Source organism: Erinaceus europaeus, chromosome 12 (genome assembly GCF_950295315.1).
Source record: "Erinaceus europaeus chromosome 12, mEriEur2.1, whole genome shotgun sequence".
NCBI lineage: Eukaryota > Metazoa > Chordata > Mammalia > Eulipotyphla > Erinaceidae > Erinaceus > Erinaceus europaeus.
In genome coordinates, this window is record NC_080173.1 from 44,539,812 (window position 1) to 44,564,945 (window position 25,134).

The 25,134-nt window shown below is 39.4% G+C and overlaps 1 protein-coding gene across 5 annotated transcripts in view; it reads left to right on the forward strand.

Annotated features, from left to right (window-relative positions):
• The window catches only part of GPATCH8 (G-patch domain containing 8), a 104,682-nt gene that overhangs the window by 58,080 nt on the left and 21,468 nt on the right, over positions 1-25,134 (forward strand). For 3 of the 5 annotated variants that reach the window (XM_016191999.2, XM_007531815.3, XM_060203394.1), the window contains 3 exons: positions 4,635-4,702; positions 6,181-6,267; positions 14,008-14,151. In XM_016191999.2, the coding sequence (XP_016047485.1) occupies positions 4,635-4,702; positions 6,181-6,267; positions 14,008-14,151 (299 nt within the window). Of the gene's footprint in view, positions 1-2,618; positions 2,664-4,634; positions 4,703-6,180; positions 6,268-14,007; positions 14,152-25,134 lie in introns of all 5 variants that reach the window. The other 2 variants (XM_060203395.1, XM_016192001.2) reach the window with 1 other exon arrangement.

The window sequence follows — 25,134 nt, forward strand, 5'->3', positions numbered from 1 at the left end:
TCACCACTTGTGAGACTTCCCTCTGCAGATAGGGAGCAGAGGCTTGAACCCTGGCCCTTGCGCATAATATGTTTGCTTAACCGGATGCAGCACTGCCTAGCCCCCTTAACTTTTAAAATTACTTTAGTTTCCTAGAGAATATCATATTGGCAGTTTTTCTATTGCTTTTTTTTTTTTAATGCAGTAGTAGAGATGAAGTCAGGGTCGTGTGTGAGATACCTCAGCACTACTTCATCCAGTGCTGTCCTGAATGTTCCCATGTGGCACTAGGGTTTAGGATATTACTGTTGGGTGGGCTGTCTTCTTGACCCTACTATAATGTGCCTTTTAATTAGTCGTCACTATGAGATGTTATTATTCAGGTGTTCCACAGTATTTTTTTTTTTTTTGCCTCCAGAGTTAGCGCTGGGACTCTGCTGGCACTATGAATCCACTGCTCCTGGAGGTCATTTTTCCATTTTATTTGAAAGGACTGAGACAGGAGGGGGAGATAGGGAGTGGGAAAGATAGACACCTGCAGACCTACTTCACTTTTGAAGCAAACCCCCTGTAGGTGGGGAGCCAGGATCTTGAACCGAGATCCTTTTGTGGGTCCTTGTGCTTCAAGCTTAACCCGGTGCGCCACTACCTACCTGGCTTCCGATAACTTGTTTTTAACATAATTTCCCCCCCATTTTATAAAGATACAGAGGAAATCAAGTTTTTGAGATATGAGTGCCGTTTAATATGATGATATTCAGTATGGGGGGAATAGTGCTCTACTATTTGAGCTCCCACGGTGCTGGTGTTTAGAAGTGTTTATTGCTGATGACAAATGAATAAACTGAAGGATATTTTTAAAAATGTATTTATTGTTTTCCCGTTGGAATTTTGTTCTTGTTCTGAAGTCTATTTAATAATGGAAAGCAATTACTGTTTGGCCCAGGCATTAATACTACCTTCAAATTATTTTGAAAGCTAGAGCTTTTTCTCTGTAAATTATCTCTGAGTAGATTAGTGTTACAACCCTTTTGATGACACTTTTTTTTTTTTTTTAAACCAGAGCTCTGGCTTGTGGTGGTGCATGGGATTGGACCTGGGACTTGGAAGTCTCAGGCATGAAAGTCTCTTTGCATAACCGTTATGCTGTCTCCCCTGCCCTGATGACACTTTTTCTGGAATTTCTGTTCTCCAAAACTTGACTTTGTTGTATTATAGAAATATACTTGTGGGACGACTTCATTAAAAGGAAGCAAGTTTAGTGATCCTGGAGGCGGCAATGTGAATACAGTGTTAACTCTGAAGCATGAGGTCTTGAGTGATACTCCGGTTCTCTCTTTCTAGTCAGCCAATAAATATTTAATAATTATTTTTAAAGGGCCAGGCGGTGGCACGCCTGCTTAAACGCATATATTACAACGTGCAAGGAACTGGGCTCAAGTCATTGGTCCCCACCGGCAGGGGGAAAGCTTCATGGATGGTAAAGCAGGGCTGTAGGTGTCTTTGTCTCTCCCTCTCCCCTTCGCAATTTCTCTGTCTCTATGCAATAATAAATAAAGATAAAATTTTTAAAATATTTTAAATATTTTTTTAAAAATATATTTAAGATATATTTTTAAAGGGTCAGAGAGTTAGATAGTTATACAAAAGGACTTCCATGCCTGAGACTCTGAAGTCTTGGGTTCAATCCCCTGCACAAACACAACTGACAGCTGAGCAGTGCCATATTGTAAGGAGAGAAAAAGAAAAGACTTAATTCTTTTCTTTTTTTTAATATTTATTTATTTCCTTTTTGTTGCCCTTGTTGTTTTATTGCAGTAGTAGTTATTGTTGTCTGTCTTCATTGTAGGATAGGACAGAGAGAAATGGAGAGAAGAGGGGAAGACAGAGAGGGGGAGAGAAAGACACCTGCAGACCTGCTTCACCGCTTGTGAAGTGACTCCCCTGCAGGTGGGGAGCTGAGGGCTCGAACCTGGATCCTTACGCCACTGGTCCTTGCACTTTGCGCCATGTGCGCTTAACCCATTGCAATACTGCCCGACTCCCCGAAAAGACTTAATTCTAATGAAAGCTACATTGAGTTGTATCTATTCATAACAGAATGCAAAATACATATCCTTTCCAAACACTGAAAATCTATGGTTATTTTCCATACCTTTTTCACTTGTTATATTTTCTTAGTATATGATCTCTATGGTTTCCCTTCCACTCCTCAGCTCCTCTTAAGAGTTCATTTAGTGAAGCAGATTACTTGATTACTGTCCAGTTGATCAGTCTTTGATGCCTTTATAAGGAAATTTCCTACCATAGGTCCTGAATACTGATTAACAGAATTATTTAAATGAGAAATTGGAAGCTAGAGCTAGTTTTCTTACTTTAATCTGCCTCCCTACCCCCATCCCTTGCATCATTAAAGAAAGTTGTTCATGTTCTCAAGTAGCAGCACAAAAATATCACACCCTAGTCCAAACAGAATAAAAACAACTGCTATAGCACAAAGTGTCCTTCCTCTGCCCCCAGCTGAAATTGGGGAGGGACAAAAGCCCAATTGTTACTTTACCCCACCCCATGTGCCTGCTAGAAGGCCTATTTCCTACCCTAATGGTTTCTGCCTAACAAATGGTATTTCTTTTTTACAGCATTATGATCCTGGACTTGTTGTGGTGATGGTAAACTTAGCAGTGGTAATTTTTTATTTTCAGACTGAATTACTCCTTTTGTCATCAGTGCACCAATATGTTAGGCTTACTTTCTCTGTTGTAGCCTTCATCCTTCTGCTTGGTCTTTTTCATTTTCCTTTCCTTTCCTTATGCAACTTGTCTGATCCTTGTTCATTAAAGGGTAATTTAATATTAAGAAGGGATGTATCTGTTTGTTAGAACTGCCAAAAAAAATCAGTTAAAATATTAAATTCTAATACTGTTAAAAACTTGATTTCCCCACAATGTAATGGGCACTAGCACTTGCTACTTCAATTTATAAGTACATTAAAACAAACTTTGACTGCCTTAGAAGGCAAAAGTACTAATGCAGAGTCTATAAGCAGGGGTTTACAAGAAGCAATGAATTTGTACCAAAACATTCTCGATTTTTGAAAAACAAAAATACTAAAAAAGATACTAAAAATAAATTCCTTTGATGTTTCTTTTCAAATCTTTTATTAGACTATTTGTTTTTACCAGTAAATCCCTGACTAAGACGTTATGAAAGTGATATTGCACCTAGGAAGTCATTTTTATAACCTGTCTTTAATTTGGTCCTTTTGCTAAAGATTGCAGTCACTGCTTATTTATTATACCATTGGGCATAATGTAATAAATTTTAATTTTTTTTTAACTGGAAGGGTTGGATAGTGTCTTAATGAAAGGCTACATTTTAGAACCTTTTTCTCAGTATGAGATACTCTTAAAACCTTTTTACTGTAATTATTTCTAATCTTATTGTTTAAAAACAGTAATTGGAATTAGTGATAAATAGTTAAATTTCAGAATGTTTTATTACCTTTTAAAAACAAAAATTAATCCTGTAAATATAAAGCAATTGGCTACAAGTGGTTGCTGGCCACCTTGAAAACATTTTTCCCCCACCAGTATCAAACTTAGTCTTGATCATAGCATTCAAGAAATACATATTTTGGGTAATACTTTAGATTCAGCCCAACAAAATTAAACTTCTAGCCCAAAGGTATAATATATATATATATGTATGTATAACAACAACAAAAAATTGTTTACACCAGCCCGAGTGAAATGATGAGGGAAGTAAACATTATGTTTTTTCACTAAAGGTGTGCAACGGATAAGGTAAGTCCTTTTCAGTGGGCTTACATCACAATAAACAGCGCAAGTTGTGATGTAAAACAGCTGTGGTAGTAAAGTGCTTGTCTGCCCCATTTTGCTTTGTTTGGCTGGTTATGAGTGGATTAAATATACATTTTTTAAAAATCTCCAGCATAGATCGATTAGTTTAAAGTCAATTTTCTTTGCAACTAGTCCTTTTCACAGCTTACCGAATGCCATAGCCACTATGAAATTCACTTGAGAAAGTGAGAGGATCTTGGAGCACCAATTTAAAAGGAAACTATACTTTTTTCCTAAGGGCAACTAACTGTTGCTTTTTAATTATATTTATTGCAGCCCTATCTAATTTGAAAGCATCTTTAAAAAAAGAAAACTATTATTAACTGTACTGAGTTGCAGTTATAGTGTTATTTTATATTATGCTTGAAACTGTATTCTAAACATGTCTAGTTGAAAGATTTATGATCAGTTTTTAAAATGTATAGGAAGGTGTTAGTGGACAGTGTAAGTGAAGTGATTCTTCATGGTTTTGGGGAATCTTAAAAAAAAATCTAAGTTTCTTTTTGTTAATCTTCTGGTGCAATTGCTTAGAAGTACTTTGTATTGCTTATCAATTTAATTTAGCCATAATTATCTGGAATTATTCCTAACTAGAAGCTAACTAAATAGCTAGTTAGGTTTAAACTGGGAGAGATAGGTTTGGTTATAAGCTGTGAGAATGGCTTGTGTTTGGTTCACTGTAGCTTTCTGGTCTCTGCACTCCAAGGCAAGATCTCTAACCACCCAAACCCAATGTGTAAAGTGAGCTGTTGTCTTAGCTTTGCATCTTACCTTGATTATGTGTTTCTTTTACAGGGCGAACAGATCCCATCCCCATTGTTGTCAAGTATGATGTCATGGGCATGGGCCGCATGGAAATGGAGGTAAATTTATCTCACTTATTTTATGGGGCTTAGTACTTCACAACTCCCACCATTCACTAGAGCCACTTTTCAAATTCCTCCCATTTTCTGTTTGCTAGAGGGTGAGAAAAAGAGAGAAGTTTGCCCCTTGCAGGTGAGGACTAAGGTTCTGAACCCTGGGTCCTCATGCATAGAATGTGCTATACTGGGAGAGCCACCATCTGGCCCCCAGGATATTTTAAACTGATATTAATTCCAGATTCAGATACTAATGTAAAAATATTTTCAGTAGATAAAATATAGTTTCATTTTCTTTCAAATTTAAAAAGCTGCCAAAAAAGGGCTCACCTGGATAGTATGCTTGCTTTGCCACAAGTTAAACCCAGGTTTGAGACCAGCACGCAGTGTATTAGAGGAAGCTTCAATACCATGGAATATTCCCCTCATCCCTCTGTGATTCCTTTTTTTCTTTTTTTTATAATATTTTTATTTATTATTGGGTAGAGACAGAGAAGTTGAGAGGGATGGGGGAGATGGAGAGGGACAGAGAGAGACACCTGCAGCCCTGCTTCACCACTCATGAAGTTTTCACCCCTGCAGATGGGGACCAGGGGCTTGAATCTGGGTCCTTGTATACTTTAATGTGAGTTCTTAACCAGGGGCGCTGCTGCTTGTTGGTGTCTCCCCCTGCCCCCCAGCAGTGTTTCTGTTTGAAAAAGTTGATCTGGTACTGATCACTGGTGATGACAAAAATAAAAGTATATTTTATATTATTGTTTGGTGCTTCCTTTGAGGCAGGGAGGGTAGTAAGTAATGCCATACTTAAATTCATACTCTACTGTTCATTTTAGCAGATGGTGTTGCTAAATGCTTAAAATATTTGCTTGGTAGAAACTTTGCTCTGGGGTCAGGCATTGGTGAGCTCCAGGTTAAGCACACGTAGTATGAAGCATAAGGATCCCAGTTCGAGCTCCCAGTTCCCCACCTTCAGGGAGGTCGCTTCACAAGTGGTGAAGCAGGTCTGCAGGTGTCTATCTTTCTTTCTCCCTCTCTAGCTCCCCATCTGCTCTCAGTTTCTAGCTGTCTTTTCCAATAAAATGGGGAAAAAAGATGGACGCTAAGAGCAGTGAATTTGTAGTGCTAAAACCCTGGAGGAGGAAAAAAAAAAAAAAAAGAAAGAAAGAAACTTTGCCCCTATAAAACAGTGTATAGTTGCCATCTGTCATATTATCTCCATTTATTTACTCACTGAGTAAACATTGAGTAAATGTTGCCATCAACGAATATGCCTGTTGGGAACCACCACCAGCACAAAAGGATTAATGAACTACTTTGCAAGCTGTTTGCTCTATGGGGTGACAATAAAACAACAGGTAACAAGGTGTGATGCAGTGGTTTTTTTTGTTTGTTTCATTACTGCAGTTTTTGGAGTGACTTGTTTATAACTAATTGTCAGTATCTTACAGATTAAGGCTAATTATATCTATTTTTTTGTGAAGCTCGATTATGCTGAAGATGCTACCGAACGACGCCGTGTCCTAGAAGTGGAAAAAGAAGACACAGAAGAATTAAGACAGAAGTACAAAGTATGGAACCATTTTTGCATGTGGGATCTCTGTTGATGATACCATTTGTTTGACAGCTGGTAATGATAAATAGTAGAATTCAGATTTCTATTTTCTATTTATTGCTTTGGTAAAGACTACAGAGCTGGGACGGTAGTGGTGTACCCGGTTGAGCACAGATCTTACACTGCACAAAGACCTGTGGTGGGGTGGGGCTAAATGAATTGTGAAGCAGTGCTGCAGGTGTCTCTCCCTATCTCCTCTTCCCTCTTAACTTCTATCTCTATCCTAATTAATTAATAAATTTTAAAAAGACTATAGAGCTAATAATGTCACTTCTTAAGTCCATTGGGAATATTGAATTAACATTTGAAAATATAGTGCCTGAAGCCAGGGATCAATTCTCAGTGAGTATAGGATATGTATAAAGAAGATCCCAAGATTGATCTTCATCACCATGTGTGCTATAGTGATGTTTTGGTTTTCTTTCTTCTCTCTCAGTGCCTACCTAAAACACAATAGATAGTTAATAAAAAAAAAAAAAATGTTGAGTCTTTTAAGAACTTGATACCTATTGATAAGACTTTTCATTTAAAAGTTGTAACTCAGAACATGAACATGTAATAAGTTGTCTTTCAGAAAGCATTGACCACTGAACATACCTTTCATGGTGTTGTAGAATGCTCAGTTATAAAATAGGTCATTTGGAGCAGGGGAGATAGTATAATAGTTATGAAAAAAGGAGTCTTGTGCCTGAGGCTCAGAGGTCCTAGGCTCAGTGTCCCCAGACATCACCCTCCCTCTTTACCACCACCACCCCACCCCCCGCTGTAACCTCTTGTAAAAATAAATAAATAGGTCATTTGAAGATAAGAAATAGGCTTGTTAAGATGATGATATTGGGGGAGTCGGGCGGTAGCGCAGTGGGTTAAGCGCAGGTGGCGCTAAGCGCAAGAACCAGCTTAAGGATCCTGGTTCGAGCCCCCGGCTCCCCACCTGCAGGGGAGTGGCTTCACAGGCGGTGAAGCAGGTCTGCAGGTGTCTGTCTTTCTCTCCACCTCGCTGTCTTACCCTCCCCTCTCCATTTCTCTCTGTCCTATCCAACAAAGACATCAATAACAACAACAATAATAACTACAATGATAAAACAACAAAAGGGCAACAAAAGGGAATAAATAAATTAAAAAAAAAAAAAAGATGATGATATTGGGATTTGGGCATAGCACAGCGGGTTAAGTGCATATGGTGTGAAGCGCAAGGACCGGTGGAAGGATCCTGGTTTGAGCCCCCAGCTCCCCACCTGCAGGGGAGTCGCTTCACAGGTGGTGAAGCAGGTCTGCAGGTATCTGTCTTTCTCTCCCCCTCTCTGTCTTCCCCATCTCTCTCCATTTCTCTCTGTCCTGTCTAACAACGATGACATCAATAACAACTACAACAAGGGCAACAAAAAGGAAAATAAATAAATAAACATAAAAAAAATTTTTTTAAACTACTTAAAAAAAAAAAAAGTTGATGATGAAATTGAGAGACTGGTAGAGTGCCTCCATTGTAGAATACAGGACCTACATGCAGAAGCTCCCTAGCTTGATTCCCAGCATCACTGCATATATGCCCTAGTAATGTTCTGGTTTTTTCTGTCTGTCTCATTAACAATTTTTTAAAAATTGATACTATCAATAGAAACTACCTTTGGTTCTGATACTTAAATTGGAAAGAGAGAAAATAAAATTTATTTTTAAGTTTTTTTCTACCATAAAATGTGTGTGTATAAAGTAAAAAGTGAGAGAAATTTCATATTTACCATAATAGTGAAAGTTTTTTAAATATTTATTTTATGATTATGATTATTATTTTTTTTTACCAGAGCACAGCTGCTCAGCTCTGGCTTATGGTGGTGCAGGGGATTGAACCTGGGACTTGGGAGCCTCAGACATAAAATCTCTTTGCATAACTATTATGCTATCTATCCCCCACCCTAATATTTATTTATTAATTATTTTGTTGGATAGAGACAGAAATCAAGAGGGCAAGGGGAGATAAAGAAGGAAACACATGTATGCAGTCACCTTCAGCTCTGCTTCACTGCTTATGAAACTTCCTCCTAGGGGACTAGGGGCTTTAAAAACAGATCCTTATACACTGTAACATGTAACCCAGGTACACCACTGCCTGGCCCCTAGTGAAAGATCCCCCCCTCCCCCCCCCCGTCTCTCTCCCTCTCTCTCTCTTATTAATAGTGTTTTATAAGATTACAGGGTATAGTTTTATAAGATTTAGTTTTATAAGATTACAGGGTATAGTTCTACACTATACCCACCACCACAGAGTCTGAGGGACAGTTTGTCTACTTGTGGATTCCCCCTGCCCCCCCCCCCCCTTTTGGCAAGTTTATGTGTTTTAGTTCCATACATGCCACATATGAGTGAAACCACCTGGTAGTTGTCTTTCATTTCTTTACTTATTTTGCTTAGCATAACCACCCTCAAAGGACACAAAATCTTTTTTGATTGCCGAACATAAGACTTTTTCCCGAAATCTAATGAATATTTTATATTACTAGAGCACTGCTCAGCTCTGATTTATGGTGGTGTTGGGGATTGAACCTGGGGCCTTTGGTTCCTCAGGCATGAAGCTTTTTATATAACCATTATGCTGTCCGTCAGCCCCCTAGTTAAAGACACCACAGCAACATACTATATCCATAGTGCTCCCATGTGGTGCTGGGACTCAGCCCAGGCCTTCACACATAGTAAGGCGAACAGTCAACTGGAGGAACTGTCTCATGACCCTTGAGCTTTATTTAAATAGTATTTTTGCCTTGTCCTTGATCATAAACCAAATGTCAGTGCATTTCAAAGATCTGTAATTGAATTGTCAAGATAGTCATTTTTTTAAAGATAACCCCTATGTATGGGAACCAAGAATTATATTTCTGTATAATCCACCAGTAGAAAAAGAAATCATAGTATTAGCTGGAATTTTTTTTTTTTTTAATATCAAAGCACTGATCACCTCTGGCATATGAGAGTACAGGGATTAAACCTGGGACCTCAAAGCCTCAGGAATGAAATTATTTTGTGTCACTATTAATGTTGTCTCCCAGGCCCAAGTAAAATATATTTTAAATAATATTAGTATTGAAATAAATAGCAAAATACAAAAAAAAAATTATGAGAGAAGGAAAGAATTAGAGCATTACTCTGGTACATGTGATGCCAAGAAATGAATTTGGGATCTCATGCTCTTAGTTCCAGGGCCTTAGTCACTGTTCCACCTTTTGGGTCATAGTCCCTTTCTTTCTTATTTATTTGTTTATTTATTTATTTACTTATTTATTTTAACCAGAGCACTGCTCAGCTCTGGCTTATGGTGGTACAGGGGATTGAACCTGTGACTTCAGAGCCTCAGGCAGGACAGTCTGTTTGCATAACCATTATGCTATCTGTCGCTGCCCTTTCTTTCTGCTTTAAAGTTAGATGGTGTAGGGGCTAGCAAGATAGTGTAGTGGTTATGCAAAAGACTTCATGCTTGAGACTCAGAGTTCCCCAGTTTAATCCTTAGTACCTACCATAAGCCAGAGCTGAGCAGCACCCTGATAAACAAGAACAACAACAAGTTAATGTTTTCTTTGAATGTGAGATACAGATTAGATATAGATGAATATAAATTGGATATATATATGTATATATATATTTGTAGTTACTATTACAGCTGAAAACTATCTTTGTTTCTCGCAAAGATTTATTTATTTGGGGGAGGGGCAGAGAACAAGAGCGTTGCCTTGGCACACAGCAATACTAGGGATTGAATTTGGGGTTTCATGTTTGAGAATCTAGTGCTCTCTCAATTGCTTCACCTCCCAGGCTGCATCCTCTGTTTCTTTTAAGAACTGTTACCCATTTTCTTTAATATTATTATTTTTAGTTTTGCCATTAGGGCTATCACTGGGGCATGTGCATAATTCCACCATTCCCAGTAGCTTTCTTTTTTTTTCTTCTTCTTCTTTATGATAAAGGAGAAATGTGACGGGGGGTGGGTAGTGATACCTACAGCACTGCTCCACTGCTTGTGAGGCTTCCCTCCTGCAGCTGGGGATCAGGGTCTTGAACCCAAGTGTGTACACATAGTAATGGCTGCACTCTACTAGGTACGTTTCTTTTCCATTTTTTGCCTCCAGGGTTGTCACTGGGGCTCCATGCTTCCACTACAAAGCCACTGCTCCTGGTGGCCTTTTTTTTTTTTTTTTTGGATAGGACAGAGAAATTGAGAGGGGAGATGGAAGATTGAGATAGAGAGAAAGAGAGAGAAACCTGCAGACCTGCTTCATCGTATGTGAAGTGACTTCCTGTTTGCATCCTGCAAACAGGATGCCAGCTTTGCCATGAATGTTATTCAGTTTGAAGCCAGCTTTTGCTGAACTGCACAACACTTTGGTAGTATGGTTTCTTTCCCTCTCTTCCTCTGTCTCTCTGTTTGAAAAAGTCAGCCAGGAGCAGTGAAACCCCATGACAACAACAACAAAAACTCTGACATGTCTTAAAATATTTTTTTTTTTTATCTGGGCTGGGCAGTCTCATGCCTGGTTGAGCATATACATCCACAAGCACAAGGTTGTCAGTTCAAGTCCCTGGTCCTCAGCTACAGGAGGAAAGCTTCACAAGCAGTGAAGCAAGTCTATGGTTATCCTCTATCCCTCTCTATTTCCTGTTCCCCATTTCAATTTCTCTCTTTCCAATCAAATTAAAGAACAGAAATGGGAAAAGTGGCCACTGGGAGTGGTGTATTTGTGCATGAACTGAGCCCCAACTCAGTTTATTACCCTAGTGACAAATTTTTCTCCCTCTGGAATGTTGAGGTAGCATAAAGTTTATGCAAAAACTTTTATGTCTGAAGCACTGAAGATCCCAGTTCAGTTCTTCACGCCACCTTAAGTCAGAGCTGAGAAGTTTTATCCTTAAAAAAAAAATACACACACATTTTTTTCATCTGTGCTCTTTATTGGTTTTTTAGGATTACAATTAAGTGTGTGACTATGATTCTTTATTATACTTACTAAAATTTTTTTTTACTTATTTATTCCCTTTTGGTGCCCTTGTTGTTTTATTGTTGTAGTAATTATTGATGTCATCGTTGTTAGGACAGAGAGAAATGGAGAGTGGAGGGGAAGACGGGAGAGATAAATAAGACCTGCAGACCTGCTTCACCACCTGTGAAGCGACTCCCCTGCAGGTGGGGGGCTGGGGCCTCAAACTGGGGTCCTTAAGCCAATCCTTGTGCTTTGCGCCACCTGTGCTTAACCCACTGTGCTGCCACCCAAATCCCCACTTACTAAAAATTTTTGCCACCAGGATTATTAAAAGGGCTTGCCACGTGCACAACAGATCCATCACTCCTGACAGCCATTTCCCTCCCTCCCTCTCTACTTCCCTCCATTCCTTCCTGTATTTCTGTATTCCTTCCTTTAGTTTTTGAGAGAAATGAGAGGGAGGGAGGAGATAGCGATGGAAAGGAAGATACCTGCAGAACTATTTTACTGCGCTCTCTGTTGGTGGGGACAGGGGGCTTGAAGCAGGTCCTTGTTCCTGGTAAAGTATGTGCTCTACTGTGTGCCCTGCCTGATAACTTTTCATATTATCTGCTTTCTTAACTCTACTAAATCCTGTGTAGTTTCTGTCTGACTTCCGATTTCCTATACCTTTTACAAAATTGAGATAAAATTCACATGCCGGGGGTCGGGCGGTGGCGCAGTGGGTTAAGCGCACGTGGCGCAAAGCGCAGGGACCGGGTAAGGATCCCGGTTCGAGCCCCCGGCTCCCCACCTGCAGGGGAGTCGCTTCACGGGCGGTGAAGCAGGTCTGCAGGTGTCTATCTTTCTCTCCCCCTCTCTCTGTCTTCCCCTCCTCTCTCCATTTCTCTCTGTCCTATCCAACAACAAAGCAACGTCAACAATGGCAATAATAATAACCCGCAAGGAGGCTACAACAACTAGGGCAACAAAAGGGGGAAAAAATGGCCTCCAGGAGCGGTGGATTCATGGTGCAGGCACCGAGCCCAGCAATAACCCTGGAGGAAAAAAAAAATTCACATGCCAAAAATAAACCCCTTTTGAGTGTTTTTGACATACTTCATAAGATGATATAGCCATTGTATTTTATCAGTGGTAAAGTGTACCAGAGCAATACTCTATATACAATACCAGAGATCAAAATTGCTGAATATATAAATATACACAAGCTTATACATCCAGCAAGTTAGGCACTGTGCCACCTCCTGAGCTATTTGTAGACTTTTTTTTTTTTTTTTTTGCTCCCAGGGTTATTGCTGGGACTGGGTACCTGCACTACAAATCCACTTCTCCTGGAGGCCATTTTTTCCCCATTTCTGTTGACCTTGTTGCAGGTGGGGAGTGGAGGGCTTGAACTGGAATCCCTAGCCTCCCTACGGTGGTCCGTGCCATGTGCGCTTAACCCACTGCACTACTGCCTGGCCCCCTGTAGATGATTTTTTATAGTATTTTATTTCTGTACTTTTTTATATCATTTTATATTTTAAACATGTCATGTTATGCTGTAATATGTTATAGACATTTCGACATCTGAGACCTTAAAGGCCTAAATCTATTGCTTATTTCCTGTACCTCTTATTTGTGATGGATTTATTTCCTTTTGTATGCACATTCGATTAATGAGGATTCTCAGGTTTAACTACTCTACCTTGATAAAAATCCCAAGATTTTTTTGTCACCTATCCATCTTTTAAAAAAATAAAAGCATTGGGGGTGGGCTGGGCAATAATGCAGCAGGATAAGTGCATATGGCATGAAGTGCAAGGACCAGCCTAACAGTCTGGGTTGGAGCCCCCAGCTCTCCCTCTCTTGATTTCTCTCTATCATATTCAACAACAACAAGGGTAACAAAATGGGAAAAATAGCCTCCAGGAGCAGTAGATTCATAGTGCAGGTACCAAGCCCCAGCAATAGCCTTGGAGGCAAAAAAAAAAAAAAAAAGGCTTTTGTAGTCCTGGAGGTGGTACAGTGGATAAAACATTGGATTTTCAAGCATGAGTGTTCCAGGTTTGATATCCAATACCACGCGTACCAGATGATGTCTGGCTCTCTTTCTCTTTCTCTCTCTTTCTCGTAAATACATAAATAAAATATAATTTAAAAAGAAGAATAAATCACTTACCCATCACTGCTTTGGTTTCAATTTCAGGTTATACTTAATTTTTGTTTTCTTCTATTGCCCCCTTTGATTATACTCTTTCTGTTGTTCCTACAACACAATAAAAATGTAATTTATATATCTGGTTGGTTGGTTTGTTTTTTGTTTTTTTTTTTTCAATTTTGATAGAAATTGAAAGGGAAGGGGAAATAGCAAGAGAGAGTGAAAAAGAGACACCTGCAACACTGGTTCACTACTTGTAAAGCTTCCTTGCAGGTGGGGACGAGGGGATTTAACCTGGGTACTTAAGAATGATAACATGTGGTTTACAGGGTGTACCACCACCCAGCCCTATATATTTTATTTTTATTGGTTAGTTGCTCATTTGTTTTTTTTCTCATTATCTTTGAAATCATCTATTAGTACAACCATTTACAAATTACTTCACCAAATTTTTATTTGCGTTTCCTCAAGCTTTTTCTAGTACCACTAAATGTTAGGAAATGCCTGGTGTTTTATTTTGTTTCTCCTTCCCTCTCTCTTCTTTATAATATTCACTTAAAATTATACCACATCCATTTTTCTGTGTTTCACACAGGATTATGTTGACAAGGAGAAGGCAATTGCTAAAGCACTAGAAGACCTCAGAGCTAACTTTTACTGTGAACTCTGTGATAAGCAATATCAGAAACATCAGGAATTTGACAACCATATCAACTCCTATGATCATGCCCACAAACAGGTACGGTCTAGTTACTTGTTACAAAGAGAAAATAAACCTTATTGCTGTTAAACTTCCTGAGTATACACAGAAAATTTACTATCGTTTCTTGTGTCTGACATCATCTGACTTGATTTTCTTTCAGTAGCAATAGTCCTCACTTAGACCTTCCACTTAGGATTTTATCTAGAGTGAAGCAATGTGAGCTCTATAAATGTTAAGTTTTTAAACTTTGGACGATTCTACATTTGTATTTAATTTGATAATTTAACTAAGGATTACTGGAAACCACTGTCTTTTCTGAACATGCTAAATTTGGGATAGTTATGCCAAATTTTGGTCTTTTTATCTTCTGTATTTGAGTTCATGCTTTATTGATTACTATTTCTATTATGCATAAAATCATTTTTTTATATAGTATACTTTGGAAAACAGATGTATTTTAGCTGAAACAAAAACAAAAAAACTTCAGAGGGAGTCGGGCAGTTAAGCCAAGGACCTGCGTAAGGATCCTGGTTCGAGCCCCCGGCTTCCCACCTGCAGGGGAGTCACTTCACAAACAATGAAGCAGGTCTGCAGGTGTCTATCTTTCTCTTCCCCTCTCTGTCTTCCCCTCCTTTCTCCATTTCTCTCTGTCCTATCCAACAACAACAACATAAACAATAATAACTATAACAATAAAACAACAAGGGCAACAAAAGGGAATAAATATTTAAAAAAAAAAAAAAAAGATTTCCCATCACCTGAAAGTGTGTCTTTTTTGGTTCCTAAGGTTCCATCAGAGTGTTAATTTATCACAGAACATCTCTTTTTGGTGGGTTTTTTTTTTTTTTTTTTTTTTTTTTGCCTTCAGGGTTATCACTGGGACTAGGTGCCTGCACTATAATCCACTGCTCCTGGAGGCTATTTTCCCCATTTTGTTGCTGCCCCTGTTGTTGTTGGATAGGACAGAGAGAAATCAAGAGAGATGGGGAAGACAGAGAGGAGAAAAGATAGACACCTACAGACCTGCTTCACCACCTGTAAAGCAACTACCCTGCAGGTGGGGAGCCAGGGGCTTGAACGAGGATCCTTATGCTAGTCCTTGCGCTTCACCCCATGTGAGCTTATCCTGCTACGCTCCCGCTTGGTCCCCAAAGTTGCATCTTACAGGGAAAAACCTATTCCAAGTAAAATTGATTTATAAATTAAATCTTAGTTAAAGTTAAAACTAATAAAATATACATTGGCAAAATTGCGATAGATGATTCTGTTTGTTCTGTTACTGTCAACTCGAAAGTGGTAGAAATTATTATAGCTCTTACTCATTTAACATGTGTTCTCCTGTGGCCCTTGTGTTGACTCAGTTTTCTCGTCACTTTTCTATGTTGATTTGAATGATTTTCTACTTGGGGAATTTTTTTCCCCTCATAGGGAACTTGGCAATGTTTGTAGACATTCTTGGTTATCACACCTAGTAGTTAAGAGCTGTTAGTATCTAGTGGGTAAAAACCAAGGATACTGTTGACTTCATAACAGAGAATGTCCTGGTCTAAAGTGTTAGTATCATTAAAGTTCAGAAACCCTCTTTTAAGAACTACTACAAAACTTAGAAACACATTGCTTTTATTTTATTATTATATTTATTTTTTTAACCAGAGCAGTACTCAGTTCTGGCTTATGGTGGTGTGGGGGCTTGAACTTGGAACTTTGGAGCCTCCGTCATGAGACACTCTTTGCATAACCATTATGCTATCTACCTCTACCCTAATACATTGCTTTTATTATCATCATCATAAAAATGAAAACACAAGAGAATTGGGCAGTAGCACAGCGGGTTAAGCGCACATGGCACAAAGCGGAAGGGCTGGCGTAAGGATCCTGGTTCAAGCCCCTGGCTTCCCACCTGTTAGGGGTGTTGCTTCACTGGCGGTGAAGCAGGTCTACATGTGTCTATCTTTCTCTCCCCCTCTGTTTTGCCCTCCTCTCTCCATTTCTCTGTCCTACCTAACAATGACATCAACAATAATAACTACAACAACAATAAAAGCAAGGGCAACAAAAAGGAAAGATTAAAAAAAATTTTTTTTTAATTAAAACAGAGAAGTACTCAATCATGTTTATTCTCAAACCTGTTGATTAATATAGAATATAATTGTGCTCCCAGAGTGAGGGGTGGGTGGAAAGGGTAGAGTCCTTCATTGTATATTTATTTATTTATCTTGACAAAAAATTCAGCTTAAAGGGGCCAGGCGGTAGTAGCACCGGGTTAAGCGCACATTGTATGAAGCACAAGGAATCAGGTTCAAGCCCCCGGCTTCCCCACCTTCAGGGGGATCACTTTATAAGCAGTTAAGCAGGTTTCCAGGTGTCTGTCTATCTCCCCACCCCTCAATTTCTCACTGTGTCCTATAAAAAAAAATAAATCAGCTTATGTATTTAAAAAAAAATAGGGGAGTCAGGTGGTAGTGCAGCAGGTTAAGCGCACATGGCACAAAGTGCAAAGACCAGTGTGAGGAACCCGGTTCAAGTGCCCAGCTCCCCACCTGCAGGGCAGTCACTTCACAGGTGGTAAAGCAGGTCTGCGTGTGTCTATCTTTCCCCCTCTCTGTCTTCCCCTCCTCTCTTGATTTCTCTGTTCTATCCAACGACGACGACATCAATAACAACAACAATAATAACTACAACAATTTAAAAAAAGAGCAACAAAAGGGAAAATAAATAAATATAAAAAATTAAAAAAGAATATATGTGCTAGTATGAATTTGTTGCTTGTTGGCTTTGGCCTTAAGATAAGCACTAGGCTTTTCTGTCTTTTTTCTTTGTATTGTCACCAAGGTTTTTGCTGGGGCTCAATGCCTTCATGACTCCACCAATCCCAGTTCCAGTGGCCAGCTTCTCCCACCCCTCCCCCTTTCTCTAGGTAGAAGGTGAGAAACAAAAATAGGGAGAGGAGACACTGCAATACAATATCCAATGTGTGTGAACTCCCCCTCCCACCCCCACCCCCCCCCACGTAGGTACTCCCATGTGGCACCCCAGGGCTTGAATCTTTTTCTCACATGTGTGGTAACGTGCACTCCACTGGGTGAGTCTTCTGCCAGCCCTCCCCCCCCACACACACACACTTTTCCATCTTCTTAATACAAATAGCAGGATCTTGAAAATTACCAAAAAAAAAAAAATCACAGTGGTCCGAGAGGTGGTACAGTGGGTAAAGCATCGGACTCTCAAGCATAAGGTTCAGTCTCCGGCAGCACATGTACCAGAGTGATGTCTGGCTCTTTATCTCTCCTCCTGTTTCAAATAAATAAATAAATAAATAAATAAATAAATAAATAAATCTTTTTTATAAAAGAAAAGCACAGTATTACATCTTTCATGGTTTAGCTTTTCTTGCACTACATTTAGAATTCCTTTAATTGACCTTAGTATAGCATAACTAAATAATTTCTACAAGTAGGTTTTCTTTCTTCTTTGATGAACGTGATCTTACCATATCAATGGACCTACCATTTCCCAAATTCATATTTTAAAATTACAAAGACACCCTGTCTTGTCTTCCAGGAAGGCACACAGGATTATTATGAATCTGAGATAATAGGTAAGTACATTCAAGCCTGTATTAGTAACCCCTGGTTTGCACCTACCATCAAATTTTACCATTCAAATTTTTCAGAAATAATCTCTGAGGTAGTCTAATATAGGCAGAACTCTGAACATACCCTTATGTCTTAAAGAGAAGTAATCTCTCATACTGAGCTACATTCACATTCATGGTGGGTATGTGTGCGAGTGTGATACTAAGACCCAGCTTGATCAAAAATAAAAGATTATTTTGACTCTTAGTATTTTAACCCTAGTTTGTGGTAATTTCAATACATTTTAAGGAGGTAGGTCTTTTTACTCAAGAAGTAACACATGCTGTGATTTCCTTTTATATATATTCTGATATACCTGAGTACTCGATAAATATTAGTATTCATCTTCTCTTACCTTTGTTGACTTAGTTATGTTTGTTGAATTAAAGTGAAACATTTAATGATTAACAAGACTGTAAGATAACAGGGGCACTGTTATCTTACAGTCCTCTGTAAGTCCACTGCCCTCTCAGAGAATTGTTCAGTTCTGGTGTGCCTCTGACATGAAAGTCCTTTGGCATAACCATTAGGCTATCTCCTCAGTCTGCTTCCCAATTTTTAATGGGAGATTTTGTATAATTGAGTGTTTGACTTGAAAAAGTGAAACATTTGAGAACATTTTAATATAACAATTAACTATAGCAGAATAGTTAACTCCCTCTCTCTTTCTCTCTCTGTTATTTTCTCTTTATAAAGGCATGTATTTACTTTCCAGTTGGCTGTTATTTCCCTTTTACCTCTTTTTTCAATTTTTTTATATTTATTCCCTTTTGTTGCCCTTGTTGTTTTACTGTTGTTATTATTGATGTCATTGTTGTTAGCTAGGACAGAAATGGAGAGAGGAGGGGGAGAGAAAGATAGACACCTGCAGACCTGCTTCACCACCTGTGAAGTGACTCCCTGGCAGGTGGGGAGCCAGGAGCTTGAACCAGGATCCTTATTCCGGTCCTTGCACTTGGCGCCACGTGTGCTTAACCCACTGCACTACCACCCGACTCCCTTCCTTTTGCCTCTTACTTTACATCAACCTCTATGACTCATTGTTACCTGCCAAGCTTCTAAACATTTAAGCTTTCAACCAAATTGTACCTTTTCCTCATCCCAATACAGGTTCTGGTTAACAGTGAAAAAATAGCACATTTATAAGTTACCTTATTCATTATTCCTTCTTAAGGTTGGGCCCAACTGCCTTGCAATTTTTTTATAGTTTTGTTTGTTTTTGAGGAAGGGCTGGTATGCAGGACTGCAAGTATTTTATTTTATTTTTTACCTCCAGGGTTATTGCTGGGGCTCAATGCCTGCACTACAAATCCACTGCTTCCAGAGGCAATTTTTCCCATTTTGTTGTCCATGTTGTTACTGTTTTTGTTCCCAATGCTGTTGTTGGATAGGACAGAGAAATAAAAAGAGGAGGGTAAGACAGAGAGAGGGAGAGAAAAAAGAGACACCTGCAGACCTGCTTTACCGCCCGTGAAGCAACTCCCCTGCAGGTGGGGAGTCGGTCTCAAACTAGGAGCCTTGAGCCAGTCCTTGAGCTTCACACCATGTGCGCTTAACCTGCTACGCTACTGCTCAACCCCCTGACTTCAAGTACTTTAGATGTATAATTTATCATCTTTTGAAAATGTGTTATACCTCATCCCTCCAAAGTACAGTGGATTTCCTCTTCTCATGCAGCCTACGTCTGCTTCCCAACCCCCTTTGATAACCTCAGTTCTACAGTAAGAGACCAAAGGCATATCTTCGTTTGACTTTGCCCCTTCCTTTGGCTGCTGCTTTTTTTTTTTTTTTTTCCCCCCCGCTGGGGCTGCACTACAAATCCACTGTTTCTGTGGCCATTTTTTATTTTATTTTTTGGATAGAACAGAAAAATTGAGAGGCGTCGGAGAGAGAAAGATAGACACATGCAGACCTGCTTAACCACTTGTAAGGCGACCACCTCCTCCGCCCCACAGGTGGGGAGCCAGGGGCTCTATTGGGGATCCTTGTGCAGGGCCTTGTGCTTTGTATTATGTGTGCTTAGCCTGGTGCACCACCGCCCAGCCCCCTTAAAGTTCTTTAACTTACATAGCTCAACTAGAAGAGCATCAGGCTTTTCTACCTGAATCTCCTGGCTTAATTTTTAGCACTGCATGTTCCAGAATGGTGCACTAATATTTCTCTATCTCTTCCCACCCCATTCTCATCTGAAACTTTATCGTATGTAGTAAATAAGTATATTACTTTTAACAGCTTTTTTTTTAAAAAAAAAAAAAAAAAGATTTTATTTATTAGAAAGATAGGAGGAGAGAGAGAAAGAACTGGACATCACTCTGGTACCTGTGCTGCTGGGGATTGAACTCAGGACCTCATGCTTGAGAGTCCAATGCTTTATTCACTGCCCCACCTCCCTGACCACCACTTTTAACAACTTTGATCCTTGCCATTTTTATTATTACCTTGATGAGCTTATGCTTGATTTATTTATTATATATGAGAGGACGTATCAGTCTGGCACATGGCAATGTCAGGGTTTAAACTCAAGACTTTATGCATGTGTGTGTGGTCCTTTTTCTACTACATCACCTCCCAGCTCCATGAATTTCTTTTTCTTGGGGTCTTAGAACCTCCTAGATATGAAAGTCTTTATCTCCTTCAAAATTAGGAAAACTCTCAGCTAATGTTTCCATCAGATAAGAACTTGGGCTGTTTCTCTCTCTCTTCTGGTACCTAAATGATCATGTGTGTCTGTTGGGTCCCCATCCTGTGCACACCCCCCATCACCAGGATCAGATAGGAGACAAGGTACACTTCAGCACCCAAACTTCCTCCCATGTGTGGAGACTGGGCTCAAGCCTAGATTGAACTAATTGGCTGTCGTTCTTTGCAATTTAAAAATTGTTTGGTGACCTGGTGGTGCCTCACCCAGTAGTGTGCACATACTACCATGTAATGGAAAGACTTAGGCTCTAGCCTTTCAGTTCCCATCTGCAGATGGTGAAGCTTCACAAACAGTGGAGCAGTATTGCAGATGTTTCTCATCTCTGTCACCTTGAATCAAAAAGTATGGCCACTAAGAATGGTGGAGTTCTGTAAACCAAGCCCCACTAATAATCCTAATGATGAAATAATGATAGTAATAATAACAATAGAAAAGAAAAAGTATCTGGGTTAGTCTGATACTGTAAAACAGCTTTAAGAACTTTCTTCTGGAACTGGGGAGGTAGCATAATGGTTATGTAAAAGGACGTTCAATCCTGAGGCACCAGAGTTCTCAGGTTCAATCTCCAGTACCACCACAAGCCAGAACTGAGCAGAGTTCTAGTTAAAATATTCACCATATGAGTTTCTAGATACCTACAAACTTCCAAAATTAAACAGAGGAACTAGAAAACATGAACAGGCCAATCACAGCCAAAGAAATTAGAACAGTTATCAAGAACTTTCCCAATAATATAAGTCCTAGACCAGATGGCTTTACAAATGAATTCTACAAAACCTTCAAGGAAGAGTTAATAGCTCTACTTTTAAAGCTCTTCCAAAAGATTAGACACAGGAATATTCCCTTCCAGGTTCTATGTTGCTAACATCACCTTGTAACCAAAAAAGAAAAAGAAAACTACAGATCAATATATATCTCTGATGAACATCCATGCCAAAATATTGAACAAAATGCTAGCCAACTGGATACAGCAGTATATTAAAAAGGTTGTTCATCATGTCCAAATGGGGCTTAACCCAGGGGTGCAAGGTTTGTTTAATATATGTAGATCAATAAATGTGATTCACCACATCAATAAAGTCAAGACCTAAAACCACATGATTATCTCAATAGATGCAGAGAAAACCTTTGACAAAATCCAACATCCCTTTATGATCAAATGGAATACTACTCAGCTATTAAAAATGATGAACTCAGCTTCTTTACCTTATCTTTGATGGAGCTTGAAGAAATCACATTAAGTGAGCTAAGCCAGAAAGAGAATGATGTGGGATGGTCCCACTCATAGAAGTTGAAAAATAAGTAGTCCAGAAGGTGGCACAGTAAATAAAACGTAAAACGTTGGGCTCTCAAGCATGAGAAACTGGTAGTTCGATCCCAAGCAACAGTTGTACCAGAGTGATATTCTGGTTCTTTCATTAATAAGTAAAATCTTTTAAAAAAAAATAAATTAATAAAAAGCTTGAAAAATAAGAACAGAAAAGAAATGACAAAGCAGAACTTGGAATGGAATTGGTATAAAAAAGAGATTCCTTGGGAATTGGGCGGTAGCACAACAGGTTAAGCACACATGGCGCAAAGCACAAGGCATAAGAATCCTGGTTCGAGCCCCCAGCTCCCCACCTGTAGAGGAGTCGCTTCACAAGCGGTGAAGCAGGTCTGCAGGTGTCTTATCTTTCTCTCCCCCTCACTGTCTTCCCCTCTCCATTTCTCTCTGTTCTATCCAACAACAACGACATCAATAACTACAACAGTAACAATAACTACAACAATAAAACAAGGGCAACAAAAGGGAATAAATAAATAATTTAAAAAGAGATTCTTTAACCTGGAAGGAAAAAAGACTTTTTGGACACACCTAGGTGAACATACACATTACAGTGCTCAAGGGCCTGAGTTCAAGTTCCCAGTCACCACCTGCAGGAGTAAGCTTCATTGGTGCAAGTCTCTCTCTACTTCTATATCTACCTACCTCTCTCTGTTCCCCTGCCCTCTCAATTTCTCTCTGTCCCTACCCAAAATAAATATTTTTAAAGTCATTTAAAAGAGAGATGCCTTTAGCTTGCCTTTTATTTTTATTTATTTATTTATTTATTTATTTCTTCCCTTTTGTTGCTCTTGTTTTGTTGTAGTTATTATTGTTGTTGTTATTGATGTTGTTGTTGGATAGGACAGAGAGAAATGGAGAGAGGAGGGGAAGACGGGGAGAGAAAGACACCTGCAGACCAGCTCACCACCTGTGAAGGAACTTCCCTGCTGGTGGGGAGCCAGGGGCTCAAACCTGGATCCTTACGCCGCCGGTCCTTGGTACTTTGCACCATGTGCGCTTAACCTGCTGCATTACCGCCCGATTCCCACTTGCCTTTTATTTCTATTCAAAGAGCTTTATTTAAAAAAAAAAAAAAAAAACTGTACTTTAAAGACTGAAGTCTCGTTAAATACTAAAGTCTGTTTCATCTATAAAAATAGTGGTTTATTTTATTAATTTATTTTTTTAACAAGAGCACTGCTCAGCTCAGGCTTATGGTGGTGTGGGGGATTGAAACTGGAACTTCATGGAGCCTAAGGCATGAGAGTCTGTTTGCATAACCATTATGCTCTCTACCCCTGCCCAAAGTAGTGGTCTCCTAAGCTAAAAAAAAGTTGGATTATTAGAAAAAGGCAAGCCAAAACAACATGGAGATTCCACCTCACATCTGTGAGATTACCATACACCAAAAATGAAATAAGCAAGTAGTAGAGAGATTGTGGTAAAAACAGACCTCTTTTATAATATTAGTAGGAATATAAATTGAAAGTAATTTGAATGTAAATTAGCTGTAAATGAACAAATTATTGTATTTGAATGTGAAGTCATAGATCATGTCTATAGTAGGCATTAGTGACTTTTCTACTCTAAATTATGCAGAATAGAGTGGCTTACAACATGATCTATTTGATCTTTATCCTAAACTATTACAGTTACTTTTTTACTTCATTAGTTACTCTTGGCTGACTATTTTAGTACCTAGTAATATATATTACTAAGGAATAAAAAATTTAAGAATTTTCCTTTTTACTCAAATGAAAGAGGTTTTGAATTAAAGTATTTTCTAAGAAATTCTTTGGTGGTGGAACAAATGAAAGAAGTTGAGAGAAGAGGGAGATAAAGAAGGAAAGAGACAAAGACACCCACAGTACTATTTCACCACTTGTGAAGTTTCCCTAGTGCAAGTGGGAACCGGTGCTTATGTATTGTAATGTGCGTATAACCAGGTGCACCACCACTAGGCTTAAAATGATCATTGTTGTTAAAATTCGTAGGCTCCAGCCAGCTGGGCTAGCTTCACAGGCGGGTAACAGAGACGCGGAGACAACGGCTGGGCAGGGAAGCTGTATTTCTTTATTCAAGAACAACGATTCATAAACTAAGACAAACTAATCACCAAACAGAACTCTGCTGTCTCTTTGCGGCGGTGCAAGCACTCTCTCTTACTCTGGAACTCAGGAACCCTCCAACTCTCTTTTACTCTCGAACTCTGAAACTCTCCAACCCTGGAACTCTGGCGGGGTTCCTAGAGGCGGGGCCAAGCGGCCCGCGAAATTAACAGGACTGATCTAATTCTCTTGGCGGGGGAGAACTAGAACCCAATGTAAAGCATACAACAGATCATATTGGTTACCAAATAGCCTTCTGATTTGGAATGGTCATTTTTCACTTGAAGTATTGTTTATTGATAGGATTTTTGCTTCTCATGGTAGTTTATTACATTTGATCCTCCGTATGCATCCGTACATACAGCATCAGGAAAGTAAGTGCATCAAAACCAATACAAGGGCAGGATGGTGGTGCACACAGTGGAGTGCACACATTACATTACACAAGGACCTGAGTTTATGTCCCTGGTTCCCCACCAGCAGGAGGGGAAACTTCATGAGCAGTGAAACAGCACTGCAAGTGTCTCTCTCCCTGTCTTTCTCTTCCCTCTCAATTTCTCTCTCTAACTCTGAAAAAAGTGGGGAGGGAAGGTTGGGGAGAGACCATAATGGTTATGCAAAAATCTTTCATACTTGAGACTCTAAGGTCTCAGGTTTAATCCCCAGCACCACCATAAACCAGAGTTAAATTGTTTGTGTTTGTGTGTGCCTATCTCTCATTAAAATAAATTATTTAAAATACAAAGAATGCAGATCTGCAGCTGTCTATCTTTCCCCCTCTCTGTCTTCCTGTCCTCTTGATTTCACTCTGTCCTATCCAACAACAGTAGCAATAACAACAACGATAAACAACAAGGGCTACAAAAGGGACACAAAAGGAAGGAAAATGGCTGCCAGGAATGGTGGGGTCATAATGTGGACACCAATCCCCAGTGGTGACCCTGGTGGGGAAATAAATGCAAATATTTTTGGTGTTGCTTTGATACTCAGAGGGAGAGTCACTGTAAAAGTAAATTAAAAAACAAGATAAGAGACGATACTTCTAGGGCTAAAATAAATACAAAATGAACCTTTAAAAAAGCAAAACCGGGAGTTGGGTGGTAGCGCAATGGGCTAAAGCACGCATGGTGCAAAGCGCAAGGACCAGCATAAGGATCCTGGTTCGAGCCCCCGGCTCCCCACCTGCAGGGGAGTCACTTCACAGGCGGTGAGACAGGTCTGCAGGTGTCTATCTTTCTCTCCCCCTCTCTGTCTTTCCCTTCTCTC